The 18,181-nt window shown below is 43.4% G+C and overlaps 1 protein-coding gene across 6 annotated transcripts in view; it reads left to right on the top strand.

The window, feature by feature from the left end:
- PIP4K2A (phosphatidylinositol-5-phosphate 4-kinase type 2 alpha) overlaps nt 1–18,181 on the top strand; it is a 179,438-nt gene that overhangs the window by 98,107 nt on the left and 63,150 nt on the right. For 5 of the 6 annotated variants that reach the window (XM_024253924.3, XM_024253926.3, XM_054522052.1 and 2 more), the window contains exons 2-3: nt 6,592–6,689; nt 8,289–8,385. In XM_024253924.3, the coding sequence (XP_024109692.1) occupies nt 6,592–6,689; nt 8,289–8,385 (195 nt within the window). Of the gene's footprint in view, nt 1–5,471; nt 5,553–6,591; nt 6,690–8,288; nt 8,386–18,181 lie in introns of those variants that run through there. The other variant, XM_054522054.2, reaches the window with a different exon arrangement.

Raw genomic sequence — 18,181 nt, 5'->3', positions numbered from 1 at the left:
AGTTAGGGCAAAGCTGAGCCAAGACTGAGGAGCTCTCCCCGGCTTCCTTCCTCCCCCTGCAACATGTCAGCTCCCCCTCTGCTCTCTCCCCTGCCCCAACTCTTGAGTCATACCATAATCAGGGACATTTTGGCGCTCTGCACTAGCCCTCTCCGCCCCCTTTGACCCTGTTTCTATTGATGTGGACAACAAAGCTGCTTTATTTTATGTCATCTTTGGAGCCCCAGCATGGGCAGCTTTGATGCCCAATGGCCGGGCAGCAAGGCAGTGCAGACCCACACCTGCAATTTGGGGGTGACTGGCACGGCATAAACAGGAACGGCATAAACAGGAACAAGAAGTCGCTCCCAGGACGCCCTGGGGCCCCAGCCTCCAGCTACTCTGTGTGGGGCGGGGAATTTCTAATACACTTGTTTTATAGGCCTGTGAGTGTGACCGGCAGTACAGAGAGAACTATCCTGTGTTTGCGAAAGGGGATTGACAACCATTAAGTATTTGACAACCATTAAGTATAAAGTGATATTGCTCTTTTGCTGTGAGAATTTTATTGAATATTGCAACCTGAAGGAACCTTAAATGTGGCCTGTATGTGATAGTATAACTGGTGCTTTCACTTTGTTCAGCTAACCTAAGAAAATTTTAATAAACTCAAAAACCACTTTCATCTTCATGAATTAAAAACTGTTTGGATTTCACAATGTATGCTTATTCCTATAGAGGGTGTATGATTCTTTCCTTCAAAATAGTAATGGTTAACACCAATCTTTCTGTTTCCTTTATGAACGTTATGTAACATATAGATAGAACTATGTGTGTGCGTGTTCCCAATATAAGTATCTTAGAAAAGTGTCAATTCTTTGTTTAAAAAATACTGATGAAAGGACAGGTGGGATGGTTCATGTCTGTGATTCCAACACTTCGAGAGGCTGAGGCAAGAGGATCTGTTGAGCCCAGGGATTTGAGACCAGCCCAGGCAACATAGCAAGACCTTGTCACCACAAAAAAATTTTTTAAATTAGCCATGCATGGTGGTGTGCGCCTGTAGTCCCAGCTCTCAGAGGACTGAGGCAGGAGGACCACTTGAGCCTGGGAGTTCAAGACTGCAGTTGGCCATGATCATGCCCCTGCACTCCAACCTGAGCAACCCTATCTTTTAAAATAAAATCCTGATAATAAGTGTAAAATAATGATGATAAACCACTGTTATCAATTTTAGGGTAGATCATATAGAATGGTTGGTCTAGGTAGGATGCCAAACTAATAATTTAAAGTTTTCTAAAACTGGAGACTTTGAAACCCAAGAATCTTTATTTTGAAGTCCGAAAGTTCACAGCCCAGAGCCCTATATAAAATATTGAAGTTAACAAATAGGATTAACTCAGCCTTCTTCAAGCTGGGAGCTCATTGCCATTACCTGCATTTGCACCAAAATTTGAACTAGAGACAGGGAATATATTTTAGTTGGGGTAAGAGCAAAGTAGCAGGCTAAAGGAGATAATTTTTCAGGAAGTTAAATGTCTTTTCAGTTATTAAGCAGCTCTGCAAGTAATCCATTTTAGTACAACTGATGAATGATCTCTAAGCCTCATATACAACAAAATAAAACGTGTTGTAGAAAAAATAATATAGGGGCTCATGGGTACACTATTGAAAAAATAGTTTACTAATTAAAAGCTTCTCTTTTAAGTAGTAGATCCTCTGTTTTGTGAAGTGTTTGTTTACAAGTCATTAAATCTAGCTACCACCTGACCAAGACATTTTTTGGGGGGAATCTGGAGGGGAAATAAAGCCGAAAGCAATGTGATGCAAATGTAAAGAATGAAAGGCCACCTGGAAGAAAGATAAAGTAGCCATAAAGTAGCTGTCAGATCTAACTCAGTATCCTACCCCACTACTAAATTATGAAGGTGTAGATACTGCTCTACCAGGACATATTACAATCTGCAAAATGAGAGGTTAGACTATATGATCTCCGAAATTTTCTTTTAATTTCAGCATCTTATGATTCCATGTAAACCAAGGTATAAGTGTAACTATCTTTGATTTTTCTTCTTGTCTCATTTCTTGTCTTCTTAGATAAAGAGGACCAAACATTCTCTACCTCTTGGGGTAGTCTGGTTTTGGAAGATGGGGAATAGCTAAAAGTTTGTGTTTCCCTGACATTTAAATGACACAGTAGTCAGAACTCTCCATCCCTCAAGGGCCATGTAGGGCTGCACTCCTTCCAAGAAGCCTGTCACCCACACCCGTGACCACGGGCTCCTGCTCTGTGCTTCTGTGGCACTTGTTGTCTGGCTTCAGCATTTCTTCTGTGCTGCTTGGCATTTTACTACATGTGAAGGTCCTTGCACCATCGACCACAGTGGAAAACTCCTTAACAGTCAGGGATCTTGTTTTGTACTGACTTTCCATTTCCAAGTGATGGTCCTGGAACTCCTTTCCCCTTTATGTCACACTCAGCCAGCAAACACCCTCCATCCTGAAGGACCCCTGTCATCCCCTGTCTCTGCACCTGCACCCTGGGGTCGAGCTCTGCCAGAATGAGGAATGTCATCCACAAGTTCGCTTGGTTCCTATACATGAACCATCACAAACTGTGGATGACGCTCAGCTCTGCCCAGAAGCCCAGCCTCCTGTCTCTATTTAAACTTGTCCATCTACATTCTGCCGTCCCTTTCTAAAGCTCCCTGTGTTCTCTTTAACCTTTGAAGTCCTCAGCCTGCCTCTCACTCTCAGCAGGTGGCCATGGCCCTAATTCCCAGAGAAAATAGGAGCCAGTGGATGGGAGCCCCATCTTCCCTCCATCAGTTCTGCCACCTCCCCATGACACCTATCTCTTTTCCCTCTTGTGAATAGGAAAGTTGCTTCCCCCTCAGAGCCTCTCCTTCCTGCATGCCTGGATCCCATTCCCTCCCACCTTCTCGAGAAGTGCTGCGGAATGTCCCTTCTCTCTCAAGTCCTCCCTCTGTCCCCCATCCCTCTTCATCTCGCTCTTGCCCTTCCCTGCCAGGCTCCTTAGAAATGAGCCATGTGCAGTGCCAGCATTTCCTTACCTCAGCTTACCTCAGTCTGAGTTCCATTGCTACACTCCACTGAAACAACTCTGCCAAGATTGCCAAGGACCTCCCGTGCTGTTCAATCTGGCTGACGTTTCGCAGTCCCTGCCTTCTCAAAAGCGTCATGTTCATCCCATAGCATGTTTGAACCCCCTTTTCCCTTCACTTCCATTGGGTAGCCCTGTGCTTTTACACTTCCTGCCTCGATAGCAGTTTTCCCCTTTCTCATCCTCTTCTCCAGGCTTTGAAACGTTCCTGTTTGTGAAGACTGCTTCTCCGCCCTCCTCCCCCTCACGCCATCCCCTCCCCAGGTTACCTCATCCGCTCCTCTGGGGAGCTAATGTCTGATGCACGGATACACACATTTTTATCTCCTGCCCCTGCTGCCCTTGGGAACTTCAGACCCACCTGTCCACGGCCTACCTGACATTGACACTTAGATGTCCCAAGAGCACGTGAAATTTAACAAGCTCAAAACTGAACTCTTCTCTTAAAATGCATTCTGCCAGTCATTGGACTCACCAGCTACCCCCGCATGCATGCAGCATTCCCTCCATCTTTCCCTACATTTCTAGTCTGTCATCAAGCCCGGTAGATTTCAGCACTTCAACATGCTAGAGTCTGTCTGCTTCCTTCGTCTCTGCTGCCTCCTCCACCCTCTGCTGAGCTGCTCTCCTCTGTCTGGTGCAATTCTACAGCAGCCACTTCCCAGTGCTCCTGGGCCTGCTGTTCATCCCTTTCATGCCACGCACCTTGGGTATTTCTGCATTATTTTCCCATTAACAGTGCCCCTCCTCTCCAGGACTCGCCTTCTCCCTGGAAGCCCTGTCCACCTGCTCTCTCCTTTCTCCACGAGCCATTGCTGCCCAGGGAAGCCTCACATGCCTCTCCCATCTGGCCTGGGCCTTTTCCATACTTGCTCATGGCCCAACGTGCTTCTCCCTCCTGACTCTGTCATTGTTAGAGTTCTACACTTGGGGCAGTTCTTCAATTAATGTGTCTGCCCCTCTGGACCATAAGCCCCAAGAGGGCAAAGACTGGTGTCCGAGCTGTACCCAGCACAGAGTGGACTCTTAAAGGTTGTGCTGACGCGAGGATGGGTGGGGAAGGAAAATCAATAAGGAAAATTCTCAGTTTACTCATTCCATGTTGGCTGAAGTTTTCATGTTTTCTCCACAAAACATGTTCCAGAGCAGGTACCATAAAGCAAAAGGATGCAGAAAGTTTCTGGTTTCCTGTTTCCTTTCTGAGAAGAGTCTCTTCAGCGATACTGATTTAAGCAGCCTGAGGAGGCATCAAAGCTTTGGAGGATCCGCTGAACGCATCACGTGCATTAAAATAATCAGTGTCTGATCCCACCTCCACGTTGGGTTTCGCTTTCTCTTGTTCCACAAGATATCGAAGTGCTGATTGAGTTGGCATCCAGCTTCATTCGCATTGTGTTTATTATCGCAGGACTTGGATTTCCATTATGATTTTCTTTTTCTGCTATTTTTCAAACTTTGATATTCCACTGATAGCATAAAGATATATAAACTTTAATTTTTCATAGATATACTCTGGGAATGACAGTATCATAAGATGCTTGAGTAAAGTGAACTGGAGAAGCTATATGATGTTAGATTCCTGTTTTCGTTCAGTGGGTTTGAGAAGCTAGCTGTCAGCTGTCACTATCATTCCTCTGTTGTGTTTGCCTTTTCTCTCTGGCCACCATTCCTTTCTTCTCTTTGCATTTGGCCTTCTTTAGTTTAACTACAGCATATCTAGGTGTGCTTTGAGTATTCTTACTTATATATTGCTTTGAGTATTCTGCTTTTTTTGTTTTTTGTTGTTGTTTGTTTTTTGTTTAACAGACATGGATCCACTCTGTCACCCAGGCTGTAGTGCAGTGGTACAATCACGGCTCACTGCAGCCTCGAAATCCTGGATACAAGTGATCTTCCTTCGTCAACCTCCCAAGTAGCTGGGACTACAGGTGCACACCACCACGCCCAACTAATTTTTGTTATTTTTTTTATTTGTTATAGACGAAGTCTGTTGCCTAGGCTGGTCTCAAACTCCTGGGCTCAAGCAGTCCTCCTGCCTCAGCCTCCCAAATTGCTGGGATTACATATATAAGCTGCTGTGCCCAACTGTATCTACAGATTTATAACTTTGATTAGTTGTGGAAAATTCTGAATCATTTTTTTCAAATATAATCATCTTTTGTTCATCTTCTATTTCTGTATAATTTCTCACAGCTTAAAAAATTCTGTATCTGATCATCTTAGTAACTAAAGTCTTGAAAATATTAATCAGTCATTGCTATCTCTGTGAGCTCATGTTTGATTGATCTTCATCTGTGGGAAGCCTGGAGGCCTGGCAGGGGTTGCTGTCCTCCAGAGATCATTTGCATTTACTTCTGCCAGGTGTTGGGGCCACTTTCAAAGGCTTCCTTCAAGGATCTCAGGTTAACGTTGAAGACTTTATTGAGCTCCCAGCTTTCGTTTGGCCCAAGTAAGTGTTGAAACTGGCATTTGTCCTCGGAGTCCCTCCTTTCAGGCTTGCTTAATGGTCCCCACACTCCCTGTGGATTAAACTCACTTTGGGGGAAGAAAGGAGCCTTGGAGATTCCCTCTACTGTCTGTGAACCCAGCAATGTGATTTAAAAAAACAAAAACTGCTCTATCAAGCAGCTCATTCTTTTGTTGTTTGCTCATTTTGTTTTTGTAACTGAGGATCCTTCAGCATACCTGCCTTCTATCCTGCTGGAAGCATAAATCTTTGACATGGTTTTTATTGCTAGTAACAAGGAAAGTCAATATGCAAAAATAGTTAACTAAGAGAAAGTTCAGGTTTTTCAAAATCATGTCCAAAGCTGTCCCTTTCATTCACTGGAACTTGATCTTACCCTTTATCCTTTGGAAGCACATCTTTGCTTTTGTTCTTGACTCATGTCCAACCCACCTCCTTCTCTTGTAGTCCTGGGACCACGTGTCTTCTTCCTTCCCTGAATGGAGGTTCTTCTTTTGGTAAATTCATGCCCCACCCCAATCTTTATTTTTAAACTTAGTTCCTGTAAGGGAAGTAAAGAGCACACAGATGAGTGTTGTTCTTGGAGTTCAATATATAAATCACATCCATTAATCCAACAAATATTTACATGAAAAATGTAAAAGCTTGCTTTCTCAGATAACGTTTTCTTTACAGAAGGAAGTTGTCCTGGACATGTGACCAAAGGGTCTGTGGGATGAGGTTCTGGAGGGAAGGTAGGGAGAGTGGATGGGCAAGAAGCAGGGACAGGTGGCATGAAGACTGAATCTCCCTCACCACTGCCGTCCGGTGGCCACCATGGACCCAGCATCAGACAGACATAAGTGGGAATGAGGAAGGCAGGAAGAGAGATTATGATGGCAGAGGGAAGGAGGGTGGGTCGGTGGGTGGGAAGAGAAGTTCCTGTGTCCACCATGTTTTTTTTCCCCAAGGTACACATTCAAGTCAAGTCCTCCTCACCTGGATAGTAATAACCCATGCTATTTATTTTCTATTTTTCCAGATCAATGAACTGAGCCATGTTCAAATCCCTGTTATGTTGATGCCAGATGACTTCAAAGCCTATTCAAAAATAAAGGTGGACAATCACCTTTTTAACAAGTAAGTACAAGTATGACCTTTCATAAGACTAGCGTGGCTGCTAGGAGTACAAGTTTTGTGAATTTTTGTAATCACATAATTTGTCAATGGGTGGGAGTAAAGTTTTGCTGATGAAGTTAATCCTGTGATAAACATAACCATCTGTCATTTTTAGAGAAGCAACAGCAGGCTCTCTGGGATAATATCCTTTGCCATATGGCATATTGTTCTCTATGAATATCTTATACGTTGAAAGTGATATTCTCATTATAATTCAAATTTTTGAAGCTATAAATTGCTTGGAGTTTTGAGCAGTTATGAACCTCTGCTCTTGTACACAGAACTTTGAAAATGATGATTTATGAACAGCAACGACTCCATCATAGAACAATAAAGACCGAAGGTACATTTTCATAAGGCACAATTAGATGCCATGTTGGGCATTGAGAACATTTCTCCTTCATTTGAATGTCGTTTTAGACGTCATTATGAAGCACCTATTATATGTTAGGTGGTCCATTGAGAGCTAGAGATGCAATGATATAGAAGACATGGCCCTGCCCTCAAGGGGCTCAGAGTACAAAAACTGACACATATACAAACTGCTATAGTTCAGTGTGCAAAGTATGATAAGGGAGGGGTATGTGCATATGTATAATTTATATGCATATCTGGTTGCGTGGGAACACAAAGAGGGAAACAATTCTGAATGATTAGGGTGAACCTCAAATCACTCCCATGTGAGGATCATTATGAAATTTTTTTTTGAGATGGGATCTTGCTCCGTTGCTCAGGCTGGTGTGCAGTGGTGAAATTGTATCTCACTGCAGTCTCAAATTCCTGGGGTCAAGCAATCCCCCTTCGTGAGCCTTCTGAATATCTGGGACTACAGGTGCAGGTTACCATGCCCAGCTGATTTTTTAAAAAACTTTTTGTAAAGACAGGGGTCTCACTATGTTCCCCAGGCTGGCCTCAAACTCCTGGCCTCAAGCAATCCGCCCACCTCAGTCTCCCAAAGTGCTGGGATTACAAATGAGCGGTGTAAGCCACCATGCCAGGCCAATTATGAAATTTCTTCAGGGGGCCATTGTCCTTATGTGAAGCTGATGTTAATTTTTCTTATAACAGTGTTTAGAAGCTGACTTTGAGGGAATTTTCTGTAAGCAAATTTAGAATGTGGCATTTATATAAAACAGGCCTTTTAGAGGGGTGAGGGAGTGGCCCTCCTTTCCTCGGCAGTAGCTGAGAGGGAACCTTGCTCCGCTGCCTCTTCCTGACTCACTCTCCCGCCATTGTGCTTTTCCCTCACTGCTCCTCCTGCCTGGCCCCTTCCTTCCCCACCTCTTGTTCTTTGAAGAATGGCTGCAGTGTGTGGCCAGGATTTAAAGAGGTCACATAGTCCAAGCGTGCCTGTGACAAAGGAGACAGACAGACATCCGTCTAGCCCCCTGTGTCTCCTGGATCTTCCTGCGGGTTGTACCTGGTTCTAGGAAGCACACCTGTCCTTTTGGTAGACAGTGAACTCCGAACCCTTCTTTGGCTACCTGTGGAACTCAGTGGTGGCAGATGCAAGTCTGATTGACTCTCTCTGAGCTTTATTCCACGCTGTGACTGTTTCAGAGAAAACATGCCGAGCCATTTCAAGTTTAAGGAATACTGTCCGATGGTCTTCCGTAACCTGCGGGAGAGGTTTGGAATTGATGATCAAGATTTCCAGGTAAGTTGCGTTTGTAACATTTGCTTCCAGTAGGAAATGGGTTTTGCCATGCCTTTTGCTCTGTAAATTAGGATCTATATTTTTTGTCAATAAAAGTATTATATAATAGTAATTTTCATTTTGTGTAAGAAGTTTTTAATGTTCATGCTGAAGTAAAGGGTTCTCTTGATTGGGGACCTCTATACATATGATACCGGTATAAAAGTCAGTAGGAAAATATATTACTGTTCTTTGGAAGGAGACTGAGCATGTGAGGGTTTTATATAATACTCTCATTTCCAGGTGGAAATTAACAGGCTAGCAGAGCCGCCTGTTAATTTCTGCTGTCAGACATGTCAGTAGCCTGTGTGAGTGTGCATGTTTTCTGTCTTTGTAGAGGCTACTTAGGACTCTCAGGAATCTTTATCTTGCTGATTTGCTGCTTTTCAAGTTGGTCAGACTCTTGCTGCAGCATTTTTGTCAAAGGGCACCCTTTGTGCACTGCAGTGCTGGACTGTGGAGTGACCATAGCACTGTGGTCAGCACCAGGAACCCAACATCCTGGGCGTGTCTTGTGGTGCGTCTTCCTCTTCATCTTGATTCCCACCACGTAAAAATGTGCACTGCTGCTCTCCTCCCCACACTGGCCTGATCCTTCATTCTAACTTTTAAACATCTGTTTTAACTCTTTAAATAACTGTTGAGCCATGATCATTTTTTTCTAAGAAAGGATTTGACATTGGTTACCCAAGTTTCATATAGCGAGCCAGATTCGTAAATGCTAAGGATTTTTTCTAAAAGTGGAAATCCAAGTGACAGGTTGAGCATACCAATCAGAAAATCTGAAATCCAAAATGCTTCAAAATCGAATATTTTCTGATCATCAAGATGCCACAAGTGGAAAATTCCACAGTTAAGTGCTCAACACAGCCTTTGTTTCATATACACAATTATTTAAAATATTGTATAAAATTACCTTTAGGCTATGTGGATAAGGTGTATATGAAATAGATAAATTTTGTGTTTAGACTTGGGTCCCATCCCCAAGATATCTCATTATCTATGCAAATATTCTGAAATCTGAAAAAATCTGAAATACGACTGGCTGCAGGCATTTCAAATAAAGGATGCTCAACATATACTGACTTAAGTCCCTTCAAATCTAGTCCTAATTTGCCCTCAATTTAAGATCTGAATTTATCCTGCATTAAGTGACATATTGCCACCCTGGGTGACTACAGATTGAGTACTGATACAGCTTACCCTGTATTTTCCTCTGAAGAATAGGGTCCCTGAGGCAAACTGAGATAGTTAGCACACTTTCCTAAAGATCTGTGCTCCCACTGCCCTCTCTGTACCATTGCCAAAAATTTCCAGGAATTTCTCATATGTTTACTCAGGCATGAGAGAGGCTGCCATGTTTGGAGAAAGCAGTGCTAACCAGGCTGCCAGTGACATTGTCTCATGATGGCCTGGGGTTGTGGTTTGCATGGAGGTCCAGACCCTGAGCTGAGGCTCTGTGTACACAGAAGAGCTGAGGGCTGGCTAGTGGGACAGGAAGGATGTGGTTGCTTATCTGCTATTAAAACTGCATGGGAGCCAACACTCCTGTTAGGGCATTTCTTTTTTTTTCTTGAGACAAGGTCTTGCTCTGTTGCCCAGGCTGGAGTACAGTGGTGTGATCATAGCTCACTGCAGCCTCAAACTGCTGGGCTCAAGTGATCCTCCCACCTCAGCTTCCAGAGTAGCTAGGACTACAGGTGTGCACCACCATGCCCAGCTAATTTTTTTGTTGTTGTTTTAGAGATTGGGGTCTCACTGTGTTACCCAGGCTGGTCTCAAACTCCTGGCCTCAAGCCATCCTCCCAGAGCATGAGCCAGTGCACCTGGCCTTGGGGCTTAATTTTGAAGGGAGAACTTAGATCACAATTATGGACTTGAAATTTACTGCTATAAAAATAATTAACTTTTAACAGATAATTATTAGAATAGTAAAAAGCGTTTCTCTGAAATTAAAATTAATAATTCTGTATCATTTTAGAACCATTACTAAATTTAAAGAGGCCACCTGAAAATGAACTAGGTGCTTTTTTTTTTTTTAAGGGAATTAACAGCAGGTACCTTCAGTGTCTTAAGAAAATCTCCTCTGCCTTAAGAAAAGCTGAACACCAGTGTGTTCCTCCTTCTGTCCACGTCCTTTTTTTGTTTGTCTGGGTTTTCTTTTAATAAAACAATTTCACTGGCATTTCACAGAAACTGACTTTTGAGGGCCCATGCATCTTATCTTGTTAGATTCCTCAATTCATTATTGAAATGAAGTCTTTCTATTTCTTGTCATAATCGATTCTGTCAAATGAGATCCAAAATGAACCCATTACGGTCTGAGTTCTGCACTGCAGCAGACAAAAGTAGTTTTTAAAATTTCCTCAAATGACCAATTTAGTTGCTGAAATGCAAAGACATGAACTGGTTTTCCTTCCCTTTTTTTCACCCTACAAAGAAAACTACGTAAGTTGATATTGAAGTCAGTGCAAACTGCTGAGTACAAACTTTGAAAGAAAATTAGGCAAGTGGAGGATGATTCACAAGTAACTAATTGGCAAGTCGGTTAAACTCTTCACATGAGAGCTCCCTGTTGGGGAGAGTGGTGTGAGTGTGATTAATCATTCGAACACTCTTTCCTTAGCTCTGCCTGCTGCTTTTGGCATTTAAATTGTTGCTTTCTCTTTGGCAACTGTATTTCTATTAAAAAAAAGAAAAAAGAAAAAGTGTGTATTCAGAGTCACTTCAGTACTGCAGAGGTATGCTCTTCTTCCCTCCTCAGTCCTATATTTCTTTCCCAGTGTCTGTACCTCTTAAAATTCTTCAGCAGGGTCAGGGACCCTGAGTTCCAACTGAAAACAGGATCGTAAATCTGGGGATGTATCCCAGTCTATTGGCTACTTGGTTTGGAAGAAAGGAGGGCAGTTGTGACAGCTCTGGCTCCAGGGTCACCTTGCAGGCCCCTGTATACTGCAGGGATTCAGGCGGCAGTCGGGAAGGGGCCAGGACCTGGGGCTTCAGCTGCCTGGCACATTGTTACTGCCCAGACAGTTCAATCCTCATGCCCAGTCCAAGTAACAGGTATCATTTGGCACATGTGGTGCCAGATGACTAAAAGCAACCTTGTTTTCCTCTCCCGGAGCTTGCTAAGGTGCCTTTGCTGAGTAGAGTCTCCCGCCGGCCACCTCTGTCACTACTGGGTACTGGCTGCTGAAGACTGTGTATATCGGAAAAAAACCAACTCTTGTTCTGAGCTTATCAATGTGAGCTGCTTTTTGAATACTCTTTCCCAACTGACTTGGAAAGTAGGATCAGTGACCTAGGCTCTCATAGTGTTTTGGAGGACACTGGATAGCAGAAGGGGAACAGGCATTGCCTGCTGTGTTTATTTTTCCAAACTGCTTGCATTTTGGACAAGCGACTCTAAATCAATGTGGTGGTTAGGGGCTCCATCGTCTGGTTTATCTCATATTCAGACCTTTCCATTCAGCCAAGTGGGTAAATGGTCCTGACTTGTCTTGGTTGTGTGACCACCTTTTTGCTACACCTGAAAAAAAGTAGGTATTGGTCCCTGGAGACCACTCTGATTAAAGTAGAGCATAGTTAAGTAACCTACGCAATTGACCCCTACTGGTGAATTTAAACTTCTTAAAAAGTTTTTAAGATAAATGAAAAGGATAATGAAATGAAAAATGAAAACATTCCTGCTTTCTCATTAAACATTTGTATCTTTACTCTGGTTTTGATTTCTGGAATATCTTTTAAAAATGACTTTTCCTTGTTAAAGACAAATTCAGAGAACAATTCTAGAATATTCATTGTTAATAATAGTACCATGTAACATACATATGTAAACCTCTGTGTGTGTGTGTGTGTGCGCACGCACGCTCGCGCATGTGTGTAACCAGTGCTTCTAGATTCAGAACTTTTTCCAGTTCATTAGGGCGTTTTTAAATTGCATGATTGGTTTCTAATATGCTCAGGGTTGAATCAGTGTGGCATCAGGGTTCTGATCATTGTTTGGCCAGCATGATATCCATCGTCATACTTTAAAGGTGTGTTTCAGGATGAATGCTGCCTGGGAGGCCTCTTCTGTGACTATAGCCACAGTCCTGCGTCTACCATTACCACTGCCCCCTTAAGCCCTGATCACCCTGAGGTCTGGGATTTCATGCATAATTATCCAGTCAGAGTATTTGTTTGTACCTACCACATGTCAGGCTCTGTGCTAGCCGTTTTAGGGAATGCAGAGAGAAGAAAGGGTGAAGCATCACTTTCATTAAAAACTATTGCATACCAGATTCTGTGTTAGATGCTAACGAGATTTACAGAAACCCAGCATCTTGATTTGTAATGTTCTTCATGAAAATCTGCACCCCTCTTTCCAGTCTCTTTATACTCATTTGATCGTCTCTTATGTTCATACCCAGAGAGACTGGAAAGAGGGGTGCAGATTTTCATGAAGAACATTCAACAGCCCTGGGAAGTCAAACAGAGGCTTCAGTTACATTTAGTAGCTGCCAGAGAGGGTTGCCTCCCAGAAACCAAAAAGTTATGCAGGAGGGAGCTGATGCTGTTAAACCTAAATAGACCACACATTTGAAAGTGAGGCCTCTTGTTCACTGTGGAGGATAATACCGGGTTTGCTTTTCCCCTACCGTGTCTCCTGAATTAGAATCCCTCATTATTCACATCTGATGCCCTTTCTTCTTTGTGTTTGTAACAGAGAGTTCTAATTTTAAAATAATTAATTTTAAGAGCTAACATTTTAAACTTTTGATGTTCTTATTTCAAGTTTAGAAATAAAATTCTAAAGTGTTAAGACCTTCAGTGTATACTAAACTTGAAGTGGGGCAGCGGGAATTCTGCCTTTATCTCTAGAATATCAAGTCTATCCTCTGAAACTTTCACTTGTAGATTTCTCACTTTGACTTTAAACTGCCTGAGGGCAGGAGCAGTGTTTGTGTTTCCTGGCTGCCTGTCCCCCGGTTAGCACAATGCTGGGCTCAGCAGGCACTTAAGAAATATTTGCAGTCAGGACAGTGGCCACACCTGTAATCCCAGCTACTCAGGTGGCCAGTGCAGGAGGATCTCTTGAGCCCAGGAGTTCGAGACCAGCCTGGGCAACATAGTGAGACACCATCTCTAAAAACATGAAAAATAAATAAGTAAATAAGAAATACTTGTGAAAGAAAGTGAGTGAGGGCTAATGGGGACTTTGAAGAGAAGTGAACCCTCTGGGCCCAAGCAGAAGGCGGGAGAGCCCATGAAATGTGAAGGTATTTGGATGGTGGCAGAGTGGTGGGAGATAAAGATGTTACAATAGCAAGAGACACAAAGACACCAGGGACACTGGGCCGATTGTGCTGCCAGCGAGCAGCCCTGTGGGTTTTGCTCAGGGGAATGGCGATGTCATGACGTCTGTATTTTCTTTTCTTTTTTCTTTTTCTTCCTTTTTTTTTTTTTTTTTTTTTTTTAAGACAGAGTTTCACTCTGTTGCCCAGGCTGGAGTACAGTGGCACAATCTCAGCTCACTGCAGCCTCCCAACTCCTGGGCTCAATCGATCCTGCCACTTCAGCCCCCTGAGTACCTGGGACTACATGTATGTGCCACTATGCCCAGCTAATTTTTGTATTTTTTGTAGACACAGGGTTTTGCCATATTGCCCAGGCTGGTCTCGAACTCCTGGGCTCAAGCGATCCACCCACCTTAGCCTCCCAAAGTACTGGGATTACAGATGTGAGCCACTGCACCCACCCGAGGTCTGTATTTTCTAAAGATAACTGCATTGTAATTTATAGAATGCATAGAAGGGAGATAAGGAAATCAAGAGGCTATGAAATCCCGGTGAGCCAAGCCTCTGTCACCCACCATGTAAAGCACGGAGCAGCTTCAAAAGACATTGAGAGAAGTAAACCCACAGGTTCAGTGGCCAGTGGCAAAGGACAAGAGCCACAGAGGCACTGGGACCTGAGAGGCTAAGAGAGCAGGGATGCGGGTCACAGAGGGAGGGATGTTTGGGGCTACAGGTGGATAGAAAGGAAGACGGAGTTGAGTTTTTGACCTGTTGACTGACCGTGGTGGTGGGATACCCGATGAGGCTTGTGGCCTGCATTGGGCATCCTGGGTCACAGCTCTGAATGAGGTTGGAGCAGAGGTCCAGCTGTGGGGAGGATTGGCACAGTCGTGCTTGTGGGACTCCTCTTTGGTCCAACTCTTAACACTCAACCTACACCATCACCCCTGTGCTTGCTCCTCGAATGCCTAAGCACTGTCATTCCTTTATCACCAGTTGTTGCCTGTTGGGTTTGCTCCGTTTGTCCTGACAGGTTAGCTGCCCTGGAAGGAAACTCCACCCCGCTCAGAGACGCACCGAGGCTGAGACCCAAGGGAGGCCCCTCTCTGATTAGACAGCCTCTTGATAGACTGGGGGAAGCTCCCTCACAGCCCGTCAGGGTCAGCAGGCATTTCTTGCACTGTTTCAGGTCCTGTTTATGAGCTGAGTAAATTACTGTTCCTACCACCACCTGCCCCCACCTGGGACCCCAGGCTTCCTGTTAGCCTGTGTTTCCCGTCTCAAACCTGCTTTGGGTTTTGCCTCGTGGCTTTTGACAGAGAGCTGACAGCCAGTCATCCTTGCCACTGGGTGCTTCTCTCCAGGTTAAACGGTGTGTTTACCTTGAGCCTTGGGGACAGGTCCCTGGTTTTTTTTTTTTTTTTTTTTTTTTTGAGACAGAGTCTCGCTCTGTGTCAGGCTGGGTCCCTGGTGTTTTAATCATCGTCAAACAGCAGCTGAGATTTTAAAAGATGATCTCATGGCACTCTGTGAAGTTTCTGCAACTCTGCTGCTTTCTCTGTTGGCATTGCCTTTCATTTTTATATTCTTTTTTTTCTGATAAGTTGTTTCATTATTGATAAGTGTTAAATTGCACTGTGTCTTACTCCCCTCTATAATGAAAGCTATTCTTCGCTTGAGATCACAGCTTAGATTTTCTTTGAAATTCCCCAAGAGCTTAACACAGGGCCTTGAACACAGTGGGCATTTAATAAATCCTTGATGATGATGTTCAAGTTCACACATTGGTCTTTAACTCTCTGGCAAGGTCAGAGGACCATCTGTGCTCGCTCAGATATGTCAAGTGCAGACCCAGAAAGCAGCCTTCTCCAGACAAGTTGCTCCTGTCTCCTGGGCTGTGTGATTCGAGGCATGTAATCGTAATCCTGAGCTGTCAGCAGGGCAGTGATTGGTTTCCAGATTTCAAGTCCATGAAACAGGTAGCCAGGGTTGGGGAAAAGAATATTTCCGGGAAGTTAGGAGGCCTGATTGAGTCTTGGATCTTCAGTGACTGATGCTGTGACCATGAGACACCCACTCACCCCTGGTGGGTCTCAGTTTCCTCATCCATAACATGAGGAGAGGGACACAGTGCTCTCTCCGGCCCCCCAGCTGTCAGGTCTCTGAATCTATTACTGTGCCACCATGAGGAGATGGCTGTCACGTGAGTTCTGTACGGTATTGGCATGTTCCCTTATACGAGGGTGGCTTTACACATTTGATCATGGCAAAGTTTAAGTGGCCCCTCCTTCAACTAAAAATAAAAACTTTTCATACATGATTTTTAGCAGAATGTATACAAACGACTATCAAAATGGGAAAAAAAAAAACAAATTATACAAGACTTACGTGATTAGTTCCAGAGAATTAAATATGCAAAATGCTTGGTTGTTTAAAAAATACAGGGAAAAGTAACTGTTACTAAATGAGGACACTTTTATGAGAGAGAGAAAAGATTGGCGGTAAGAATGAGCTAATTAAATTGACATTTGTGTTTCCTTCCCCCTTCTGGGGGCTCCACTAATCCTGGACCTCCGACTGCGGAAATAAACATCTTCAGCGCAGACGTTTAGAGGAAGGGGGAAAGGACAGCATCGTTAATCCTTTTCGTAAGGGAGAGGACAATAAATTGCCAGTTATAAATATAAAAAGGCATTAAAGAGGGAGCTTCATCCATCATTACCTTGCTTTATTTGCTGTTGAGAGGACCGAGATAGCACCAGAGCCTCAAACACAGCTTTTGTGGTTTGAACTAGGATAATGTAAGGTAGGAAAGGTATTTGGCTATGGGAAAAGTACATTTATTCACCAAGTTGCAAAATAGGTGAAAATGAACTAAATTGTTATACTCTTACCTGCCCTGCATCATACATCTTTGCCCTAGAACTTAAATGTTTGTCCACCTGTTCGTTTTTCTCTAGTTCCCTATGCTAGGAGCAAACTTAGAAGCAACATTTATTGGCTGTGATGTGTCCACTGCGATCGTGTATGGGCGCTGGCCTTAGTAGAGAGCACTTGCCAGGTCACCTCACTCATCCAGAGACAGCCTCATGGTGGATGAGTATGTCTAGGGCACTTGCAAGCTCAATGTTGGGGCCAATCACAAACACCTGTGTACTGTATAGTTACATCTATATGAAATGTCCAGAATGGGCAGATATATAGAGACAAAGATCAGTGGCCTTTCTAAGCTGGGGGATAGGGGAAGGAATGGGAGTGATTGCAGATAAGTTCAGGTTTCTTTTTGGAGTCATGAAAATGCTCTAAAAATGATTGTGGTCATGGTTGCATGATTTGGTGAAAACATTAAAAACTATTGAGTTGTATACTTTAAATAGGCGAGTCATATGATATGTGAGTCATATCTCAAGGAAGAAGAATGCTTGGAGTTTGAAACTAGTTTAATTTATTCAGTAAGGGACATTTTTTCCCAAAAGGTTGAAACTAGTTTAATTTATTCGATAGGAGACAGTTTTTCCCAAAGTTGATTTTGGCTCTTGTTTTTTTTGGGATGGGTTATGGTATCAGTATTTTTATTTAGAACAGGTGACTTTAAATAATTTCATAATTTATAATATGAAACTATCAAATGTATAGAAAGAAGAAAAGGAATAGCCAATGAAAAAAGTGTATTTTTGCAGTTTGTGCATGTTTATTATTAGATTTTTTTTCCCATAAACTAATAGTAAATCATCGTCCATTTCCTAAGTCTCTACAAACTGACAGCAGAATAATAATTGGAAGAATGAGCAGGAAGCTTAGAGACCATTAAGTCCAGCTGTCTTTCTTTGCAGATAATCAGATAACAGAGTAAGGGATGTGGGAAGGATGAGTTGGAGGGAGGACTCAAAGCCCTGACTTCAGACCATTGCTGTTGAGATGGATCACCCTGACACTCTGAGGCTACTTCCTGGGTCCATTCTGTTTTGTTGTCATCTATGTCCTTTGCCCATCTCTGGTTTGAGAGGTCACAGGGAAGTGAGCAGGGACCAGCAATAGAAGGAAGACCTTGTGGGCTGGGAATTTTCAATCTGAAACTTCCTTGTGAAATTTTAAATTCTCCTTTTAACATGTAAGTTATTATTGAGGCCTTTAGGAAATAACTTATTGTCACTTTTGAACTGATAGGTGCAGAATCCCCAATTTTGTCTGTTTTTATTTTTTAACAGAGTCTCTGTCTGTCAACTAGGCTGGAGTGCAGTGGTACAATCATGGCTCACTGCAGCCCCGAACTCTTCAGCTCAAGTGATCCTTCAACCTCAGCCTTCCTTGTAGCTAGAACTACAGGCATGCACCACCACATCCGGCTAATTTTTTAATGCTATGTAGACACAGAGCCTTACTATGCTGCCCAGGCTGGTCCCAAACTCCTGGCCTCAAGTGATCTTCCCACCTCGGCCTCCAAAAGCGCTAGGATTACAGGCATTAGCCACTGCACC

This window comes from Pongo abelii, chromosome 8, assembly GCF_028885655.2.
Source record: "Pongo abelii isolate AG06213 chromosome 8, NHGRI_mPonAbe1-v2.0_pri, whole genome shotgun sequence".
Lineage (NCBI taxonomy): Eukaryota > Metazoa > Chordata > Mammalia > Primates > Hominidae > Pongo > Pongo abelii.
The sequence above is the reverse complement of the archived record's forward strand: the minus strand, read 5'-3'. Positions and strand labels throughout refer to the sequence as shown.